This window comes from Sturnira hondurensis, unplaced genomic scaffold (genome assembly GCF_014824575.4).
Source record: "Sturnira hondurensis isolate 20B ecotype Veracruz unplaced genomic scaffold, ASM1482457v3 Scaffold0008916, whole genome shotgun sequence".
Classification (NCBI taxonomy): domain Eukaryota; kingdom Metazoa; phylum Chordata; class Mammalia; order Chiroptera; family Phyllostomidae; genus Sturnira; species Sturnira hondurensis.
In genome coordinates this window covers 2,761,922-2,783,195 of record NW_028081547.1, presented here as the reverse complement: position 1 = coordinate 2,783,195, position 21,274 = coordinate 2,761,922, and the positions used below count along the sequence as shown (strand labels likewise).

General features: G+C 50.0%; 1 protein-coding gene across 2 annotated transcripts in view; it reads left to right on the top strand.

The window, feature by feature from the left end:
- The window catches only part of ZCCHC24 (zinc finger CCHC-type containing 24), a 57,941-nt gene that overhangs the window by 1,488 nt on the left and 35,179 nt on the right, over positions 1 to 21,274 (top strand). For both annotated transcript variants that reach the window (XM_037056385.1, XM_037056386.1), the window contains exon 2: positions 9,692 to 9,892. In XM_037056385.1, coding sequence (XP_036912280.1) covers positions 9,692 to 9,892 — 201 coding nt within the window. The remainder of the gene's footprint in view (positions 1 to 9,691; positions 9,893 to 21,274) is intronic.

Here is a 21,274-nt window from a genome sequence, read left to right as displayed (position 1 = left end):
CGTGAGGGTCATTTTCCTTCTAGACTTGAGCACACCAGCTAGTTTTAGGAGAGTCTGAGGCCTGAAGGTTTTGGGGAGAAGGCCTGTATAGGCACCAGTGCGCTGGGTGAGATAGAGGGTCGCCCTTTCTGGCCCCATCATGTGTTTAACTCTGCCATTATTGACTAGGGGAGACATGGACATATAAAATGCTGGCCTCAGGCTAGAGGAGGGCCAGCACCAGGTGAGCTGAGAGAAGGACTGGTTGACCTATGTTGGGCTGGCTGGGCACAGTTGAAGGAGAGGAGCGTGGAGAGGCAGCCTTTGGTGCCAGGAGAATTTGTGTGCCAAAGCTCTTTGTAGACTGTAAAGCACTCTCCACACGAGGAATTGTTTTTGGCTGGGAATCTTTCTTTCTTGTAAGAGAATTTGCTGCCTCTTCAGGGAACTGGCTTTGGGGATCAGTGACTTTGGAGGACAGCCTGTGAGGTTTTTTTTCAGTAAGTGGGTCTTTTTAGTTGTTTTACCAAAAATTTGTTGAGCTTTGTGTGGGCCTCTGGGGATTCATTCATGGGCTCATAGCACCCAGATTAGAAGACAGACAGGATGGTACTGTGTGAATGGTTGGGTGATTTCATGGAGGTCTTGTGGAAGCCCCAAGGGCAGAGGGTGAGTGGCCTACATGTTAAGTGGGGGCCCTGAATCACCCCTACTAGCCTTCCTCTGCTTCCATCCTATGGTGGCCTTGTTCCCCAAAGGTGGGTCTCTGCTGAGAGGGCCTGGGAGTTTTGGCTATCAGGAGTCCCTTGGGAGGAGGATGGTGTGCCTCATCTTGGAAATTTTTGGCATCCAGAATCCTAGCAGGGTCTGCGTCCTGTCACTTCACTGCTGCTTACCTCAGTTTCCCCATAAAGAGGCACATTCCTTCACTGGGGTAGGTATAGAAGGAGCTAGCCAAGGTTGTCTAGAGCAGTGGAAAAAAGTCTTTCATGACCTAACTTTGGGGAACACCCCTGTCTCTGGGCCTCAGTTCACCTATCTGTTAAATGCAGTCTCAGTGGTGTGCATGGGATTTGAGGGCTGTACAAAGAGGAGAGGATGTGCCTACAGACAGGCTGTGTTAGGGAAGTAGTACCAAGGGCTTCTCCTGTGCTCCTAGGCAAGTGGCTTCCTTGGAGGGGATGGAGGACCGTGCTTGCTGACTTCCAGGAGTCTCTCTTGGCTTCAAGCTCACTTACTCTCACCTATCAGCCACTCCACCTCCTAAACCCTCTTGGAGCCATAGCTGTGTTCCTGGGGACAGGCTTCTCCTGCATCTAGGACTTAGTCAGTGACCTAATGTGGATCCAAAATAGCCACTGGCTGAGAAGGCAAAAAAAAAAAAAGAAATACCCCACAACTGAATGCTACCAAGGGGCCAGTTGAAAAGGAAGCAAGTTGTGTGTGGACCGGAGGGGACTCTATGAAGGTACACAGGGACCCAGGAGCGTTGCCATTCTATGAGAGGCCTGGCAGTCCCGGTGGCAGTGCCTGCGAATGTGACTTGCATGCTGACTGCTGACCACAGCCTGTCTGCGCCAGTCCCTGTGCCAAGAGCCCACCCCCTCCTGCACCACCCCCAGGCTGCTCCCACCACAATAGCAAAACACCATGAATGCAGCTGGGATTTGGGCGGGGGGTGGGGATGTTGAGGACATGGGGGCACAGAAGCCCATTGTGCCCCTGGAACCTCAGCTCTGGAAGCTGAAGATAAGCCAAGGGCTCTGAGTGGAACACTGGCCCTGGAAGCGGAGAGAAAGATGGCAGAGTTCATGTGCAAGTGCAGGAGCAAGCACTAGGAGGTGACCTGGATGCTTGGAGGTGCCCCTCAGCTTCTCAGCTTGTGGTGAGGGTACCAGTCCAAAGCAGGCACAGGCACTTTGTGCAATTTTTTAAAAAGGCATCTAGGTCTAGAAACTGGGCCCTGTGAACCCTCTTTCAACCCATGATTTGTGACAACTATGTGTCTGTGGAGACAGACTCCTGAGGCCCTTGGCTTAGCACTATCTCCCTCTCCAGGTACTCAAGGAAGGCAGTTCATAGGGGGAGGGGGAGGTGGAAGGCATGGGGTCTTCCCTGCCAAGTTTTGTTTGGAGTTTAAATTCACAGCTGTGTGTGTACAGTGGGACCCCACTTCCAGAAAAATAGAATTATGACCTTGTTGAGCGTTAGCTCTTGTGCCCCTCAGAGTGATGCCCACAGACCCTCCTGGGTAGTCCCTGTACCCTCTCAGGGGGAGAGAGGTGGCCATGCCACCCCAGGTCAGATTAGGGAAGCCCCTTTCTTTCCCTCTTCCTCCAGGGACAGGTGTGGTTTGCAGATGTGGCCATATGGTCAAGTAATTCTTTATGGGGATTGTGGGGAAAGGCTTTGGGGTCAAATGCATCTGGAAAGCACAGCATACTGTCCCTCCTTCAGAGACACACTCTAGCACTGTAAAGGGTCTGAAAAGTCCTGCAGTACAAAACCTATTAACCTTTCTTCAACCCAACATTTTCCATACCTATTTGACTGGAGCACATTTTTGGCACAGAACACCTAGCAGTGTTCTCTGGAACATCTCCAGACCCAGGGAACACTCCATTGAGGTAGACATCTTCCTTGTTGGATAGTTCCAATCCTTAGGGGGCTCCTCCTGGAGCTGTGAACCCAGGGGCCCTCCCCAGGTCCTAGCACCGTCTTCTGCAGGAGTGGGAAGGACCCCCCTTCCCACTCCTTTACCAGTCTGACCTGCGTGTGGGAGACTTGAGAAAAGTGGCAAGGGTGTCACAAGGCTTAACAGATAGGGCTTCAGCAATTCTGCATAGACAGGACTCTTAGAACCCTAGGAGGAGCAAATATGGGGTCCTGTTTTAAAAGGGCCCCAGGTCTTGACAATTCTTCTGAAGGTTTTGATGTGTCCTCTGTGCCTTCCACAGGGACAGATGAACCAAGGGGTCACATTACCAGTGTGGATGTGTAGAACAAAGCCACATACCTGTATGAGAATGGGAGTCTGCCTCACTGAGGCTAAGAGTGGGTTTTAGGAGCTGAATTTGTTCTCATCAGCCTTTGTAGTCTCTATGGAGTGGGGTCGGATACAGACCCAGGTCCTGGGAGAAATGACCGCTCTGGCCCAGACAGGAGTTTGAGAGGATGCCTGGCTCCTTTTGGCCACCCCCAGGAAGCTGAGCTGTGACTCAAAAAAGGAGGACTGTCATTCAAGGGCCTATTGGCTGAGGTGGCCTGATTCACTCTTCATCAAATGAAGTTAGCTGGGTGGGCCTAGCCTGAGAGAGGAGACCACACCTCAGAGAACTTATGAGTCAGGTGGTAGGGAGGAAAGCAAGCAGCATTAGTAATTACTAATTAGCAGCGACAGAGAGCCAGGCTCTGTCAGCACCAGGAGGAGGGCCCTGTGGAGAAGATGCTCTCGAGCGGCAGTCACTTACTCTCCAGTGGTGCTTTAATCTTGGCCTCTCTTTCTTCATAGCCTCCACCTTTGGAAGAGAAAGCAGGGATCTGGCTGGTCAGCCGGCAAGTCAGGGGCAGAGCCAGATCTCCACTGCAATCCAATTGCAGTGGTCTCCGTGGGCTCGTGGTCTGCAGGGTAGTCCTCACCTGGGTCATTCTTGTGGGTGCCAGTGCAGGGCAGGCCGTAACTAGGAGCATTCTGTCAAGCCTCAGTGCCTCTGACTTTGTCTTCTTGACCCCAGACCTTCTGAGGAGCAGTAGCACTGGTCATGGGTTCTGGGCTCCCTGCTGTGCCCCTGCTCCAGCCACTACTCAGACACTCATGGGGCTCCATGGGATGTGAGTCCAAGGGCAGCCTCGCTTGGGAGAGGCAGAGGAGATGGACACTGAGCACTTCCTATACTTTTGTCTCATATTATAGCCGGTGTGTAGCATCCGCATTGTCTGGATGGGAAAACTGAGGCTCCTCAAGAGGAGGATGAAACAGTCAGGAAATCAGTGGTAGGCCAGGGCTTCAGCCTAGCTCTCAGGATGATTGGACTGTCCTCTGTGTGTGTGTATGTGTGTGTGTGTTTGCAGTGCAGTCCTTGCATCTGATCATTAGTCAGTGCCCAGGATGCACTAGGTGCTCAGTTAATGTGTACTAGGTGGATGGATGGGAGGATGACTTGAATTGAACCTTCTCCTCTTTTTCTCCCCCAGACTTGCAATTATGTGAATACTCTCCTCAATTCTCTTAACCTCTTGGTTTATCTCACAGAAGGAATGTTTGATGGGGTTTTGTGGCTAGGAAACCTTCCCTCCAGGTGTGGCTTCATTTTCCCATTGGCCAACTCCTTGCCTTGACAACTGGTTGTCTCCTCCTCTCCCTGAGCCCCACCCACATCCACCTCTGCTCCTGTGTACAGGGTGCATGCCTGTGTGCATGCACTTGACTCTGGGGCTGAAGCCCCAGATAGACCCCAGGGGTGGAAGTGCAGCACCCTTGGAGAAGGGATGGAGTCATTGGTGAGATAAGTGGTTTCTTATCTCAAAGGGAGAAGTATGGGTGTATATGTATGTGCGAGTGTGTGTGTGCATGTATGCATGTCTATGTGAGGGGTACAGGGGAGACTTTGGGGATAAGAGAGCAGTTGTGTTCAACTGATGAAAGAACTCCCACATAGCTGGGGGCTAGGATCAGAGGTTTTCCCCTCTGGGTTCATCTCAGGCCTGCAGGGCAGGGCCCATCGTTTGCTTCGGCCAGGACTCCTCGGATGCTGCCCCTCTCGTTGCCTCGCCCACCGCCATGTCCTTCCCTGAAGGTGTTGCTCCCTGTCTGCCCACTGTTCCTGCCTCTCCACTCCGCACTGGTGTCTTCTCCCTCTAGGCTGGTCTTGGAAGCTTCTGTCCACCTGCCCTAACTCTGCGCCCCACACCCCCACCCCACTGTGCCCTCTTACTGTCCTGGTGCGGGGGGAGGGTTGAGGGAGAGATGGAACACAGCTTGGCAGGCTGAGTCAGCCCTAGAAATGTCTGCCCCTGTACCCCAAATCCCTCAGCAGAACGACCAACCCCAGGGCCCAAATCCTCACATAGCCCAGAAAAGCCAGTGCCTCATCTGGCCAGTGCCGAGGGGCTTGGTAATATGATGTCACAAGGCCTCTGTGCCGAGAACAGTGGTTCACACCTGGCATCTTCCTCTGGCCCCCTTCCTGGAGGGGAGGCCGAGCCTTGGAAGCTGCATTGTGCCTGGAATATAACATGCAAGCAGGTCTGGGTGAGTGTGAATCTCCCCTCAGCCGCACCCTTGGGCAAGTTCCTCAGCCTCTCTGAGCTTCAGTTTCCAGTTCTGTAAAACAGTGCGGAGGACTAAGAAAGGGAAAGGATCTGGTCAAGTATGTGACACGACTAATATCAGAATAAACTTAGTGTCTTCCCATCTAACTTTCCCCAGCCACCAAGCCAGAACCTTGGAGAAGTTCCAACGATGGACAGGAATCTGATTCTCTGTTCCCCAGATGTGGTGTGGGGCTCCCGCACTTCCTGCTGGCTGCTTGGGTCACTGACCTAAGGAGGAAGGACAGGTGGTTTTTTCCCCCAGGCTGGTGATTTGGGCCTTGATGGCCCAGAGGCTTCCACCCATCACATTAGTGGGCTGCTCTCAACCAGTACCCAGAGCAGCTTCATCTGGTGGGAGACCACCCTCTGATTTGGTCCATAGGAACCTGATGACCTCAACCTAACTCCTTCAAGGTGTTGAGGCATCCATTCTCTCTTCTGTCAAGTGGGGCTCCCAGGCCCTTCCCTGCCTGGGATTATCTGTACCCAGAACCACCACGGGTGTAAGGAGAGGCTCTGGGGTGTCAAGCATGGCAGAATCTTTGCCTTCAGGATGTCCAGCCTCGTGGAGACACGAGGAGGCATCACATGGCAAAGAGATTAGAGAGAGACTTCAGGACTCCTTCAGGTGAGGACAGAGGAGTCATGGGGTAGGCCCACCCCACCCATAGCACTGAGGGACAGGGCTATGGCAACAAGATCCTTCCTTCCTTCCCTGGAGGAAGCTGGGGCCTCCGTGTCCAGCAAGACCTCAGGAGCTGAATCTGTGCCATCACATTGTCCTATGGAGTCCGAGGCCTGAGTAAGAGGAAGGGGTGGCTTCGAGGCCCCACCACTAGAGTTAGAACCAGACCAGGGGTCGGGGCCCAGAGGAAGTCGGGGTGGACATAGAGAAGGCCTCCTGGAGGTGGACAGCAGGTGCGGAACTGGAGGCAGAAAAGCACTTGTTCCGTGGGATGCGGAGAGGAACAGCTCTGCTCTTGTAGAGTTAGGGGCTGCCTGATAAAGGGAGCTTCTCCCCAGTCTTGCCCTTGGCTACGGATGGCAGGACCTGGAACAGATAGCACCCTTGCTGAGTAAGTGCAGTCTGCATGCTGGACCCTGCAGGTGTCTTTCAGTAACTGGGTGTCGGACCTTGAGAAAGTAGGGCTGCAGGAGTCATCAAGTTTGCCCACCTTCCCTGCCCCATTTTGTTTTGCACCTGGGAAACCCAAGTGGCCAGGCCTCAGCTCTGCAGCCAGAGGGGAGGAAACTCTGTGTGTCCCGGCTTTTGCTCTGTCCAGTTGCCACAGGCCATCATGGAAACATCTGAGAGGCCGACTCACCTTTCACCTCCATGGCCTGAGCTCCTCCTCGGACTTTTTCGGAGAGGAAACAGCTTGCTGCCCCACCCACCTTTTGTGACATTGGCAGGCAGGACTGGCCCGTGGGCCTGGCTGTGTGCCCTGGTCCGTGCCCCTGGTCCTCTCTGGGCATCAGTTTCTCCATCTGTGAGAGTGAGGTTGTAGCAGCTCACCGCTCCGACCTTTCAACTCTGAGGTGGCATCCTCTTGAACTGGGGCTGGAGCAGCCACGGGGGACAGGCCAGAGGACGCTGGAGGTGGGAGCGGCAGTGAGGAGAGGAGCTCTGGCCTCCCCTCTCTGGCCTGCAGCTGCCTGTGTGCCGGGCAAAGCTGGGACCTTCTCGGGGTGTTGAGCTGCCAGGGAGAGGGCAGCCTGCTCAGCGGCCTCGGGCTGCCTGGGGATACCAGCAGGGCTGCCATGGGCAGGAGAGTGTGGCTGCATGAGGAGGGGAGGGGTTCTCAGGGTGTAATTAGCGCACTTTCTGGCACCCACAAAACTTCCCCTTCCTCTCGACAGTTAGCTGCCAAAACAGTCCTGATTCCTGTGGACTTGCTTCTATCTCATCCAGAAAAGAAAAAGGAAAAAAAAAGAAAGAAAAAGGGGGGAAAGAGGGTTGTTATTTGTGAAATTGCATTTCCCAGCCATGAGGGTGAGTCACGCATTTAGAGCTTCAAGTTTCGAGTTTGGATGAACTTTTCTCTGGGAGGCGGGGGCTGTGCTGCCCTCCCTCAGGCCAGTGGGGTGGGGAGAGGCCTAGAGTCCATCTACCGAGAGACCTTGACAGTTGAGAAGTCCAGGGGCTCTGCCAGGTGGTTGTACCTGAACTGCCTGGGAGAGCTTTAAAAATGCCTATTTGAACTTGGGGTGGGGGAGGGGGAGTCAGTGTTTAATGGGGACAGAGCCTCAGCCTGGGGCGATGGAAAGTTTCTGGAGAGGGACAGTGGGGGTGGTTGCAGAACCATGTGAATGTATGTAATGCCACTGAACTGTACACTTAACAATGGTTAAACTGGTAGATTTCATGCAGGTCAAGTTTACCACAGTAAAAAGTGTGGACTCCGGGTCCTCAGTCCCAGGCGGCTGCTTTGGCAGGTGGGTCCACAAAACTGTTTGTTAAGAGTTCCCCAGGTCACTCAATGCAAGTCGGAACATCAGCAGTCTGTCCAATGGGGACAATGTCTCATTGTTCCCCATTGTGAGCATCAACTATCTTAATATGTGTAAAGTTTTCAGGGCCTAGTACAGAGTAGGTGCTCAGCTGGCATCTAATCTCATTTCCATCAGAACCCTCCCACACTCCTTAAGGTTGTTCAGTGTGGCTCCCGTACATTCAGGGGTGGGGATCCTCTGCCTCTCCGGGTGGGCCACCCCATTTGGGGCCAGCTGAGAGTTGGAGTTGCCCTCAGACTGAATGCCGTTCTGTGTGGTATCTTCCAGTGGCCCTGGGCTTCATGGTGGCCCTGGTCTGTGGTAGAGCAGAGATGGTCTTGGGCGCCTTCGAGTTCTGTGCCCAGTTGCTGGAGGCCGGCTGTGCTGGGCCTTGGCCACCCTGGATATGCTGTCTGTGGATTTCCTTCCAGATCCTAGGCTCTAATCTGCACCTGCACGAGAGGGAACAGAGGTCCAGAGAGGGAAGGAGCTGGCCCTGGGTCATGTAGCAGGGAGTCCAGGGAGCCAGGGGGAGGGCTGGCACCCAGATGGTAAGGGCTGTGTCCTCCAGGGGTTAAGTGCCAGATCCCCAGAGATGGAACGAGTGGGGAGGCTGAAGCAAACGAGTAGGGAGGCTGAGGCAAACGTGTGAGGGGTGGGCTTTATCCTGGTTACGGCCCCGATCCCTTGGGGCTTTATCCTGGTTACATACCTGGTCCCTTGGGGCCAGCTCTTAGCTCACCTTCACCCCTTTCTCACAATGAGGGGACACAGAAAGAACTATCACCACCCAGGGCCCCTGTCTGCCCTATTTTTGTGAGGGAGACCGAGGCAGCTGTCTCTCAGGCTCTTCTCACCCGTCAGCCTGGGGACTCTCAAGAACAAGGCCATGTCTCTCCATTTAGACCCAAGGCTCCCCAAGGCCTGTAGTTCATTCCTCGAGTTGGACACCTGAGCTGGGGTCCGGGGATGCCCATGGCCAGGTTTGCCATGGACCCTCCTGAGGAAGCTGCCTCTTTCCTGCCTTGGCCTCGCCTCAGGAAAGGGGGCCCATGGCCTCACCGCAGGCCCGCCTTCGCTAAATTCCACTGTGCCTGGCTGCGGAGCCTGTGACTCCTATAAATAGAGGGTGTATACACCAGGAGGGGGCCTGGGCCGCGTCTGCTTTGAAGCCAGGCAAGACATCTGGTTCCTGTCAACTGGAGGTGGGAGAGGTGGGCAACTTCCTCCCTGGGCTCCCGGAGAGCTGGCTGGCTGGGCGAGGGCTCCCCGGACACAGTCTGCACAGGCCTCGTGCGCAGGAGACCAGGCAAAGCACCGCCTTGCAGTCTGCTCTTCTGTACAGTGGAAACGGTGCAGCATCTGACATTCCTCTTCCTTACAAGTTGAGGAAACTGAGTCAGCTCAGAGATCAGTGACTTGTCGACAGCCACTCTGCCAGTAAGCGACAGAGCCCCAAACCTAGCAGGTTGTTTTCTGCTAGACTTGCTTATCTCCTGGCAGAGTGTAGAGAACTAATGATAATCGTCATCATCATCAGCATTACCATGATCTTCACCACTTACTGAGTGGTTCCTGAGTGCCAGGCAAGAGATAAGTGTATGTGTTGGTGACTTCTTGTTAGTCTTATAGAAACCCGGGAGGTAGTTACCATTCCTGTTTTCCAGACGGGGCTGCTGCGGCCCGGAGTGGTTAACTGGCATGCCATGGACACACAGCCAGAGCTGGATTCGAACTCAGGCTCCAGGAGGCCAGACTCCACGGGCAGCCGCTGGGTCATTATGAATTTACCTGTGTGTGCCTGTGTGTGTGTGTGCGTGCCCACCCATGGAAACTTCCCCGAGGTCAGAGCTGCGAATGAGTGTGTCCAGGCTGTCCGGAGCCCTCACAGCCTCTGTCTCTGCAGGCGCTGGGCAGCAGCGTGTACAAGAGCGCCTCGCCCTATGGCTCCCTCAACAACATTGCCGATGGCCTGAGCTCCCTCACCGAGCACTTCTCTGACTTGACCCTCACCTCCGAGACCCGGAAGCCCAGCAAGAGGCCCCCACCCAACTACCTGTGCCACCTGTGCTTCAACAAAGGACACTACATCAAGGACTGCCCCCAGGTAAGGCAGCCTGGCCCAGGTGGGGCCCGTGGGCTCCCTACTGACCTGTGTAATAGTTTCTATGGGTAGATGGGTAGGGTGGGTGGATCAGCTCCCCACCTATCCCCCATCTCTTTCAATGAGCAAGTGGCCCTGCGGCTTTCTCTGGTCCCCACCTTTTTGTCCCTCTGGTATTTCTGAGATAAGTCTGGCTGGTATCAGTGGGACAGAGGCTCAGCTTGGACCTGCACCAGTTAGGCAGCAATCTGGCTACGGTGTCCCAAAATGAGGTTTTTGGCCTTGAAGGCCCTACCAGTCTTTCTGCCAGGGTGGGTCTTGTTACAGGGAAGCAGGATGGAGGCCAGCAGCCTCCTCACAGCTCTCTCCCGAGACCCCGTCTCCTCACACTCACAGGAAAAGAATGTGGGCTCTGGGCCAGGAATCCAGATGTGCACCCCCTCCCCCAGGCCCACCTCTACCTCCTATGCAGTAGGCCCCTCAACCTGCTGCCTGTGAGGGCGGAGCAGGGCCTGCCGTAACTCTGTGCCACCACAGTGGGGCTGGGTGAAGGCACTGTGGGGCTGGGGAGGAAAGGGGACTGAGAGGTCATTGTGGGGAGCAACCCCTGTCTCTCATCAAATCTTTGCCATGACTAAGTAGGACTTCTGAGGCTGACCCCACTCGTGAGATGACCCCCAGGCTCTCTGACACATGTGGCTTTGGAATCCTGGGACGAGAGGTTAGCAGTTGTTTTAAATACGGTATGAGATTATCAGTGATTTTTCCCCACTATTTTTCATATTTTCCTATGCTTTTATGATGTGGTACTACTTTATTTTATGTATGTAATGGAAACGGAATCCTGTAAACTCAGAAAATCCATGTTGTCTCACCCTCCAGATGTTGGAAGCCGAGGGCCTGGCTGGGTGTGGCTGGGTCCCGCCAGGACCAGCGAGAGGCTGAGATGTGCTTCCCGCTCACCACTCCCATCACAAAGGGTCATGCTGTGCTTTTTGTCCTTGCTACTTAAAGTACAGCCAGGCATAGCCGAATCCGTTGTTGCCTGGGAACTTGTCAGAAATACAGAATCTCAGGCCCACCCCAGAGCTGCATTTTAGTAAGACCTGCCCACCCAGTGATTCACGTACACCAGTGATCTGGCCTCCCCCTCCCCCTGGGCAAGAGAGGCCCTCCCTGGTTCCTGAGCAATGGGAGCTGACCCACGGGCAGCTGTCCTCCAGACCCACACTCCAGTGGGCCCCATCTCTCCCTTAATGTGTAGTGAGCAGGGGCCCTGGACACATCTCAGCAAAAGGTGTGGCCCTACCCCCAGAGGGTGTCTGAATAGGACAAGGGACCAACAAGCAACTAAGGATCCAGGTGGTCTTGAGAGTCGTGTCCGTAGTCCACCTAGTCAGCACCTCCCTGTGCCCTCCCCAGCTGAGCCCCCAAGCAGAGGGACTCTGCTCTCAGTCATTCGCAGCAATTCCTCACAAACCTCCCTCCATCCTCTCCTGCCCACAGTCTGTGAGGTGGGCAGAGCAGGACTTAGCCCCACTGAAGGACACGGGCACTGTGGTAAGTGTCTCGAAGCATGATTTCATTCATCACACAACTGCCGTATGTGTAAAGTGCTCTTATTAGCCCATGTTACACGATGCTTTGTGTGAGTCAGGAACTACACAGGATCATCGAGCTGGTCAGTGGAAGAGCTGGGATATTACCCACCTACCCCACTAGGCAGGTGATACTCGGACACCATCAGGGGCTCTCGGGGCTCTGAGGAGGTGTGCTCACACGGGGCTCACAGCCTGGGAAGGCTTCCAGGGGAAGGAGGGCTTGAGCGGGGCTGGCGGGGTGATGGGAGAAGGGCGGCTGTGCCTCCCACAGTGTGACCACTATCCAAAGGCGACAGATGGTGAGCCAGAGGGGCAGGCTAGTGAAAGTGTGTGAGTGTGCGCGTGCATACCGCTCTCTCTCCAGACAGAGCCAGAGCTCTTGTAGCTGTGGGCACAGAGGGCCCCTTGCCCTTGGTGCCTCTCACTTTCCAGGGTGGGCCTAACCCTGGTTCTTCCTTCATGTGGGTTATACAGCGTGTTCACTTACCTCGTGCAGGTAAGTGAGAGACAGACTCCTAACTCCCTGCAGAAGCAGGAGTCATAGCCCTACTTTCCAGTTGAAGAAACAGAGTCTCAGGGAGGTGGAGTGCTGAGGAGAGGGCAGACGAGCACGAGCACCCCGGTCTTGGGGCCTCCACCCTCTTGGCCTCCTGGAGCACCCATGCCATTCCAAGTGAGGCACCTGCAGCCTGCAGAGCCTCAGTTTCTCCCTTGAATGGGTAGAAACCCTCTTTTGGCCCCGTCCCAAACCTGATGCTGTCTGGTACTCCTGCAGGCCCAGGCATCTCCCTCCAGGCTTCACGAGAGGTGGGAGGGCAAGGGCTCGAAATAATCAGTTTCACCATCAGTAAAATGAGGCTAATGAGGACACTGACCTATGGGATTATGAAGGTCCATTGAAATAATGCATGGAAAGTGCTTAGCACAATGCCTGGCACACAGTGGGCACTCAGTAAATGTTGGCTAGCATTATTTTTTTCTCCCTTGGATCACAATGGAGAGTGCGCCCTCCTGGCAAGGTACTAGGTATTTGGCAGGCTGGAATTTAACTGGATGCCCCCCACCCCTCACCCGACCACAAGCTCAGGGGCAGTGCTGGGCTGGATTCCCCTCTGTACCTCTCACTGTCCAACCCCCCATGCCAGCTCAAGGAACCACACACAGCAGGTGCTCAGTGCAAGTCTCCCTGGGTGAATGGACGCATGGACAAGGGTGGTTAAGGCATGGAAAACGACTTTGAATAAAATATTACAAAAAGCTCAGAATATATAACATTTAAAAGTGGAGTGCTTATTTTGGTAATAGCTTAATGAGATCTAATTTACATACTGTATAATTTACCTATTAAAAGTGTACAATTCAATGATTTTTAGTATATTCACAGAGTTGTATAACCGTCACTACAACAGTATAGAACACTTTTATCACCTCAGAAAGAAACCTCACATTCTTTAGCTGTCACCCCCTATTCCTCAGCCCCTAGGCAGCCACTAACTTTATTTTCTATTCTCTAAATTTGCCTATTCTAGACATTTCATATAAATGGAATCATATAATACAGGGTCTTGTGTGCCTAGATTCTTTTGCTTAACATATTGTTTTCATGCTTCATTCATGTATTATCACGTATCAGTTCGACAATTTTGGAAGTGCTCCATTCTGTTCTATTTTCTGGGAGATTTTGTGAAGAGTCAATGTTAATTCTTTTTTAAATGTTTGGTAAAATTCATCTGCAAAACCATCTAAGCTTGGGATTTCTTTTGTGGGTAGATTTTTAAAATTACTAGTTTAGTCTCTTTACTTCTTATAGGTCTATTCAGATTTTCTATTTCTTCTTGTGTCAGTTTCTGTAATTTGTGTCTTTTTAGGAATTTGTACATTTCATCTGTTATCTAATTTATTGGCATACAGTTCTTTATAATGTCCTATTGTAATTGTATTTATCTTTGTAAGCTTGGTATAATGTTCCCCTCTTTCATTCCTAATTCTTGTAATTTGACTCTTCTCTCTTTTTTTCTCCTTAAAGTCTAGCAAAAGCTTTGTCAGTTTCATTGGCCTTTTCAAAGAACCAACTTAAGGTGTAGTTAATTTCCTCTACTATTTTTCTATTTTCGATTTTATTACTTAACATTCTAATCTATTAAGAAATTGTGGCAAAATTCATATAAGATACAACATACCACCTTAACTGTTTTTAAGTGTGTGGTTCAGTGACATTAAGTGCATTCATGTTGTCATGCTGTGCGTTGTCACTTCCATCCACCCACAGAACTTTTTTTATCTTGCAAAATGGAAGCTTTGCTCCCATTGAGCAATAACTCCCTCTTCTTTACTCCCCCAGACCCTGGCGGCCACCATTTTACTTTCTTTCTCTATGAATTGCACTACTCTAGGGGCCTCTTACAAGTGGAATCACACACTATTGGTCCTTTTGTAGTTGGCTTATTTCACTTAAGATGTCCTCAAGATTCATTCACATTGTAGCACCTGACAGGATTTTCTTCCCCTTTTAGGGCTGAGTAATATTTGTCTGTGTGCGCGTGTGTGCAATCACCACGCTTTGTTTATGCATTTATTCACCAACAGGCAACGACTGCTTCTACCTTTTGGATATTGTGAATGATGCTTCAGTGAACACGGGTGTACAAATATTCCTGTGAGTCTTTGCTTTCAATTCTTCACTCTAATCTTTATTATTTCCTTCATTCAGCCTGATTTGAATTTAGTTTTCTTTTTCTAGTTTCTATGTATACAAGCATATTATCAGTGAGTGTTGCTTCATTACAGCATTGATGAGGTACTATTGGGAGTTAACTGCTATTTATATCAATTATCCTATGGTAAAATTGGTTTCATTATTCATTGTTTCACTTAAAGAAAGTCATAGAATTTATCAACGATGTTAACTGAGAACTTACTGTAGATGTTTACAACTATACATTTTCCTCTGAGCTGCACCTTGTAAGTTTTGGGATGTCATATCTTCTTTTTAACTTATCACATGTTATTTTTTGATATCCCTTTTTCTTCTTTGACCCACTAGTTATGTAAAAGTATGTTTTCAGTATCCACATATGTATGAGTTTCCCAGATATCTTTTAAAAATGATTTCTAATTTTATTCTATTGGGGGTCACAGAACATACTTTATATTATTTCAGCACTTCTAACTTTATTGTAAATTGTTTTATAGCCTAGCATGTGGGCTAACCTAGAGAATGGTTCACGAGCACTTAAGGAGAATAATCTGCTGATTTGGGTGGAGTGTTCTAATAGATGTCTGTTAGATCTATTTGGTTTAAAGTGTTGTTCGGGTCTTCTGAATCCTTGATGTTCTGCCTAGTTCTTCTGTTCATTATAGTAAGTAGGGGTATTGAAATCTCTATTATTGTTTTTTTAGAGATTATTATTTATTCATTTTAGTCAGAGGGGGAGGGAGGGAGAAAGAGAGGGAGAGAAACATCAGTGTATGGTTGCCTTTCGTGCACTCCCTACTGGGGACCTGGCCCACAACCCAGGCATGTGCCCTGACTAGGAATCAAACCAACAACCCTTTGGTTTGCAGGCCAGCACTCAATCCACTGAGCCACGCCAGCCAGGGCTATTATTGTTTAATTGACCACTTTTCCTTCAATTCTGTTCATTTTTGCTGTATGTATTTTGATGCTTTGTTATCAGGTTCATCTGTGTTCATAATTGTATTTCCCTTATTGGTTGATCTTTTCATTTTTAATTGATTGAGAGTGAGGGATCCATTCACTGACCTACCCACTCACATATTTATTGCTTGCCTCTTGCATGTGCCCTGCCTGGAGATCAAATCTGCAATCCTGGCTCATTGGGATGATGGTCCAAGCAACTGAACTACCTGGCCAGGGCCAACCTTTTTGTCATCATAAAAATGCCCTCCTTATCTCTGATAACATTTTTTTGTTTTAAAGTCTATTTTTTCTGATATCAGCAGAGCCAGCTTTTTTTATGGATGCTATTTACATGATAGACCTTTTTTCATTTTTTTTTAAACTTTCAATCTATTCAAATCTTTGAACCTAAAGTGCACGTCCTGTAGATAACATACAGTTAGATCTTGGTTTACTTTTTATTCAATCTGACAATCTCTGCCTTTTGTTTGGATTGTTTAATCCTTTCACATTATCGATAATGCTACTATTAATGCTATTATTGATACAGTTGGATTTAGGTCTGCCATTTTACTTTTTGGTTTGTAAATTATTCCCATTTTTTTCTCATCTTATTCCTCCTTTACTGCTTCCTTATGCATTAAATGATGATTCCTAATGTAACATTTAAATTTCTTTAATGATTTTTTTTACCATCGTTAAAGCTATTTCCTTAGTGATTGATCCAGGCCTTATCTTATACATCTTAACTTATCAGAGTCTGCTTCCGATTTATACTAATTTAACTCTAGAGACTAGTACACTTACATAGCTCTAGTTTTTTTTCCTTGTTTTCGTAGCATTATTATTTTTTTGTTTGTGTTTTGTTTTTTGGAGCATTATTGTTAATACACTTTACATCTATATATGTTAAAAACTCAACAATGCTCATTATAACTATTCTTTTACATAATTTTATGTGTTTTTAAAGAAGGTAGAAAAAGAAAGGAAAGCAGTTATATAATTGCTGTATTGAGAAAGAGAGAGAGGGAGAGAGAGCAAACGACCACACTGAACTGTTTGTCAGATCAGCCTTCTTCCTTCCCATTCCTGGTTCTCCTCCCTCGTTACTGTGTAGATTCAAGTAACTTACCACCTGGAGTCACTTTTTGAGCCCAAGACAGATTTGCACCCACCTGCCTCTTTTGTGTGCTGTCATTAGCAAATACATTTATATATGTTATAGGACAAATAGGATCATTTTTTGCATACTGTTTTATACAATTGCGTTTTACCTCAGCTAAGAGAAGAAACAGAAGGAAATGTTTATTTATACTGTCTTTCACATTACGCAATCCCCTTATCAGTGCTCCTTGTTTTTCTTCACGTTGATTTGCGTGCTGTTGGGGTCACTTGCTATCTGCTGAGAGAACTTCTTTAGTGTTTCTTGAAAGGCTGGAGTGCTAGCCTTGAAAACTCTGTTTTTGTTTGCCTGCTATCTCACTTTCATTTTTCAAAAAGATAGCTTTGCTTGGTATAGAATTTTTGGCTGACAGGTTTTATGTTTCTTTGAGTACGTTGAATATGTTCTCCTACTTCCCTTGACCTCCTTTATTTCTGATGAAAAGTCAGTTGTTAATATTATTGGAATTCCATTATAAATGATGTCATTTTTCTCTCATTGCTTTCAAGATTGCCTCCTCACTTAGCTTTCAGCAGTTATTATCATGTGTTCATTGTGGGCCTCTTCATTTTTATTTTACTTGGAGTCTCTTGAGTTGCTTGGATGTGTTGATTAAAGTTTTTCATCAGATTTGGGAAGTTTTCAGCCATTATTTGTTTGAATATTTTTTCTGCCTCTTTCTCCTCTCCTGTGAAGTGATTTTTAAATGTTCTGAATATCTTAAAATTGGCCTAACTGGGAGTGGAATGTGCAGAACCCTAAGCTAGCCCTTCCTAGCTCCTGAAGTTATTCATGCAGCCCCAGGGCTCTGAGGAAGGCACAATGAAAATGCTATTAAAGCACTCACTGCCAATGCCCCAGGTGGTATAACACAGGAACCAGGGGATGAAAGACTGTGTTTTTCCAATCTTAAGCGTGTGATAAAGGTATCGAGAGCTCAGCTCCTCAGACCACTGGGGCTTCTCCTACTTCCCTGGGTCAGTGTGGGGGATTGGGTTCTGCAGGAAGACTGGGAGACCTGAGGCAGAAATGCGAGGTGCTGGAGACCAGTTTCCAGTTTTTCTGAAGGGCAGCCCCTCTCACAGGGTGAGGCTGTGCCTGGACTAGGGTCCAACTCCAGCCCATGTCGGGACTGGCTCAAGAAGTCTAGGGAGTCAAGAATGTCTACCATGCTGTTCTTGAAAAGCCTGCTTCTACTGTTGTGCTAGGCCTCTAGTTGAAGGGGAATAATAACATTAACAACAATGGTGATAGTTTCTAAGCATTGAGTTTACCATGTTTTGTGCATCAGCTCATTTGGTTCTTTAAAAAACTCTTATCAGTCCATTGCCAGATCATAAATCTGAGGCCCAGAGGAGTTAAGTGACTTGCCTAAAGTTACACAGCTAGTGAACAGCAAAGCTGACATTGGAACCTGGGTCTTCCTGATTCAAGAGCCCATGCTTTTTGAACTAGGTTCTACTACCTAGAACTATCTGCCTTTGCGTGCACACTTTGATCTCCACTATCATTCTCAGAATGTCAGAGTTTTTTAAAAAGTTGGGTTGCTGGAAATAAAGAGGGACAAGGACAATGTGGGCAGAGGACATACTAGGTTTGGTCTGGCCAAGTTGGTGTGTCCAGTAGATTCTACTTCTGGCCCAGCCCCAGGGCGTCTGCTGTCTCGGTGCAGGCCAGGAGGCTAGGGGTGGGTGGGGGCTGCCGACTGCAGTGGCTGCAGAGATCCCAGGTGGCTGTGGAAGAGTCACAGTTGCTACCTACCCGCCTGGGCATCATGCTGGCCTCTGCACCCCAGTGTGGCAGGACTGTGAAGACCTGAGCAGCAGCACCTTGCTCCGAGCCAGCTGCACTTGCCTGCATAGGTATGTGGGTTTGTGGTGGGGACTTGGCTCTGTGTCACATCCGTGCCCAGGACACACAGCCTGTCTAGGAGAGCCAGGCCCAGGACCTACTACAACCCCCCAAACCTTGCTGAGCTCCTACAGTGTGCCGGTGTGCTAGATACGGCCCTACCCCTGTCCTCTATGGGGCAGACTGAGACACGTTGGCCATTCAGGGCAATCAGGGCTACAGCTGAGGTTTACAGTGAGAAGCCAGCTCTGCCTGGGCTTCATGGGAGGCCTCTGAGAGGAGGAGTCTGGGCCTGAGGCAGGGAAGGCTTCCAAGCAATTGTGTATATAACGGGAGTTTGCTTTCCGAGCATTGCAGGCCCCTGGTGACAGCTGGCACTCTGGGTGCCTAGGGGGAGGACCAGGAGGTGTGGCTGCAACAGGTGGTGAAAGGCCTGTGTACCAGGCTGCACAAACTTGGACTTTATCTGGAGGGAAGGGAGAGCCAGGCAAGCGTTTCAGGTGACATGCTCAGACTGGCATTTTGAAATATCACACTAGTGGCCGGTTAGAGGCCGGGCTGTAGGAGGCAAGACTGCTAGCAAAGCCAGTCCAGGAATGTGGATAGAGGGTAAAACCAGATATAGGGCAAGGGTGAGCCCAGGTTGGAGGTGAGGGGACGAATTCTGGACCCCGCGAGAATGTAGCATCTGTGGGGTATGGTGACCATGAGGGTGAGGGGAAGAGGGATAAGGTGTCAAGGGAGGCTACCAGCTTTTCAAGGTGGCCACCTGGGCAAGTGGGGTGCTCCTAACTGGGATACACATTTATCTACCTGAAAATATAGGCTCTCCTTCATTTATTCACTCAGCAAGTATTTGTGGAGCACCTATAATGGGCTAAGCATTTACAGATGCCACAGTGAACGTACCAGAAAAGGTTTCTGGTGTCCTGGAATTTACCTTCTAGTTGGTGAAGTTAGACAGTAAGCACAAGTTAATAAGATAAGGAGATATCAGACCGTAAGAAGTGTTCTGCAGAAGCTGAGTGGTTTGACAGAGAACTCCAGGTTGACTTCTCCAGAACAAACGGCAGGCCTGTGATTTCTTAAGTGTCCACAAAAATGTTTTAATGTTTATTTAGTTTAAAGCCAAAAGAAAAGAATAAATGTAATAATAATGAATGCAGCTCTGGCCAGCGTGGCTCAGCTAGTTGGAGCATTGTCCCCTAATGGAAAAGTTGTGGCTTTGATTGCCAGTCAGAGCACATACCAGGGTTGCGGGTTCGATCCCCAGTCCTGGCACATAGAAACCCCAGTCTGGGCACATACAGGAGGAGGCAGCCAATGGATGCTTCTTTCTTGCACTCTCTCTCTCTCTCTCTCTCTAAGAGCTATGAAAAACATGTCCTTAGATGAGGATAAAAATATAAAAATTAAAAAATAATAATGATAATAACCTAGCCTGGATAACGTTTGTCTTTATACCAATGCAGTCATAAAATATCATTTTTAACAACTTTTTATGGAGGAATGGGCCCATAACACTCATCCTGTAGCCTGAAGAAGATCTGCAGGCTACTTTAGACTGGGTGGCCACCACGGGCCTCTCTGATGATAGGATGTGGAAACTCCAGATGTTACCTTCTATCTCAAGGTCAGATAGAGTTCAGGGTCCAACATAAGGACCCTGATTTTAGTGAAGGGATGTCTTGTGGAGGTCGAGGGAATAGCTTCAAGTTTTTAACCCAAAGACCAGAGTTCAAGTTCCAAATCTGCTACTTACCTCCTGTGCAACCTTGAATAAGCCATTTAACCTTTCCTCATTTCTGAAATGTATCTGTAATTTGGGGACACCTTTCCTCATTTCCAAAATGTATCTGTAATTTGGGGTCAGTGCAGGGCTTCCTGCCCTGATAGTCCACTCATCACCTCTGTATGAATAGAGACTGGGGTGCAGATGGGGCAGGACATCCAGGACCTGGCGTCCTTTCCCTAAGCCCTCTGTCCACTCTTCAGAGTGGTCAGGCCCAGCCGCACCCACCCTGGCAACCATCCATCAGGCACTGAGCTGAAAGCAGAAATTCTCTAAGCCTTCAGCCTCCACCACTCCCAAGATACCCTTGGGGGGCAGGTTACTCCTGTGAGGGAGGCTTGAGTGGTGTTGTCACCTGTGCCTCCCATGTCCAGCTGAGGAAGGGGCTCTGTGAGGGGTCTGGGGAGCGCCTGAGCCTAGGGGAGCTGCCATTCCTGAGTCAGCATGCCCAGGGCTGCTAACGAAATCCAGATGTCAGACAGAAAACAATCAGCACCCCCACCCATCTGGCAGCTCGTGTTTCTTGGAGATTGCAAAAGAAGAAAAATAGAGCAGGGAAAGAATCGAATCCTAGAACAGCTGAAACCTTAGAGGAGGGGTGTAAATAGTTTCAGGGTCCTGCTGTGGGGAGGGCCAGGAGGCAGGGGGAAAGTAGAGACTGGTGCAGACCCCCGTCTTTGTAGCACTCTGGACCCTGCTCCTTGCACCTCTCCCAGGTCAGAGCAGGCTGGTCCCTGTAGGGTGTCCTAAGGAGGCAGGGAGGGCCTGGGCCATCAGCCCGTGTCCGACCCCTGCCTGGGGTTTCCGATTGGCCATTCAGGTGCTGACCTCACTGCAGGCCTGGCTTTCATCAGGCCTGAGTGCCTGAATCCTGGGGAGGGACAGGCAGAGGGGACTGAGGCTATGTAAGACTTTCCCCGTAGAATCTGGAGCCCAGGGCCATAGGTTGGCTCAGATCCATCACTGTACTTACTGGTTGGGGAAACATGTTTTCTCACTGCACAGGGCAAGGACTACGTGTTATGAAAGATCAATGGAGGGAGGAAGGGAACAGATGGGGAGAGAAGAAGGCAGGGCGCAAAGACCGACACTATCATGACACGACAGCACTGAGGGAGACCTGGGCCGGGGCCTGCGTGCAGGACAAGGGTCCCTGCAAGGGCCTTCCTCGGGAACCTGGGCTGGCGCACGGTGGAGCGGCCTGGGCCCTGCTGTTCCAGGGCTTGGCACAGAACCTGGAATGTCGCGAGTGCCCAGAGAATGTTAGCTGGGATGGTTGTTGCCAGGGATGGTGTGGTGACTGCTGACATTGGCGAAGTCCCCAAACCAAGGCCTTCTC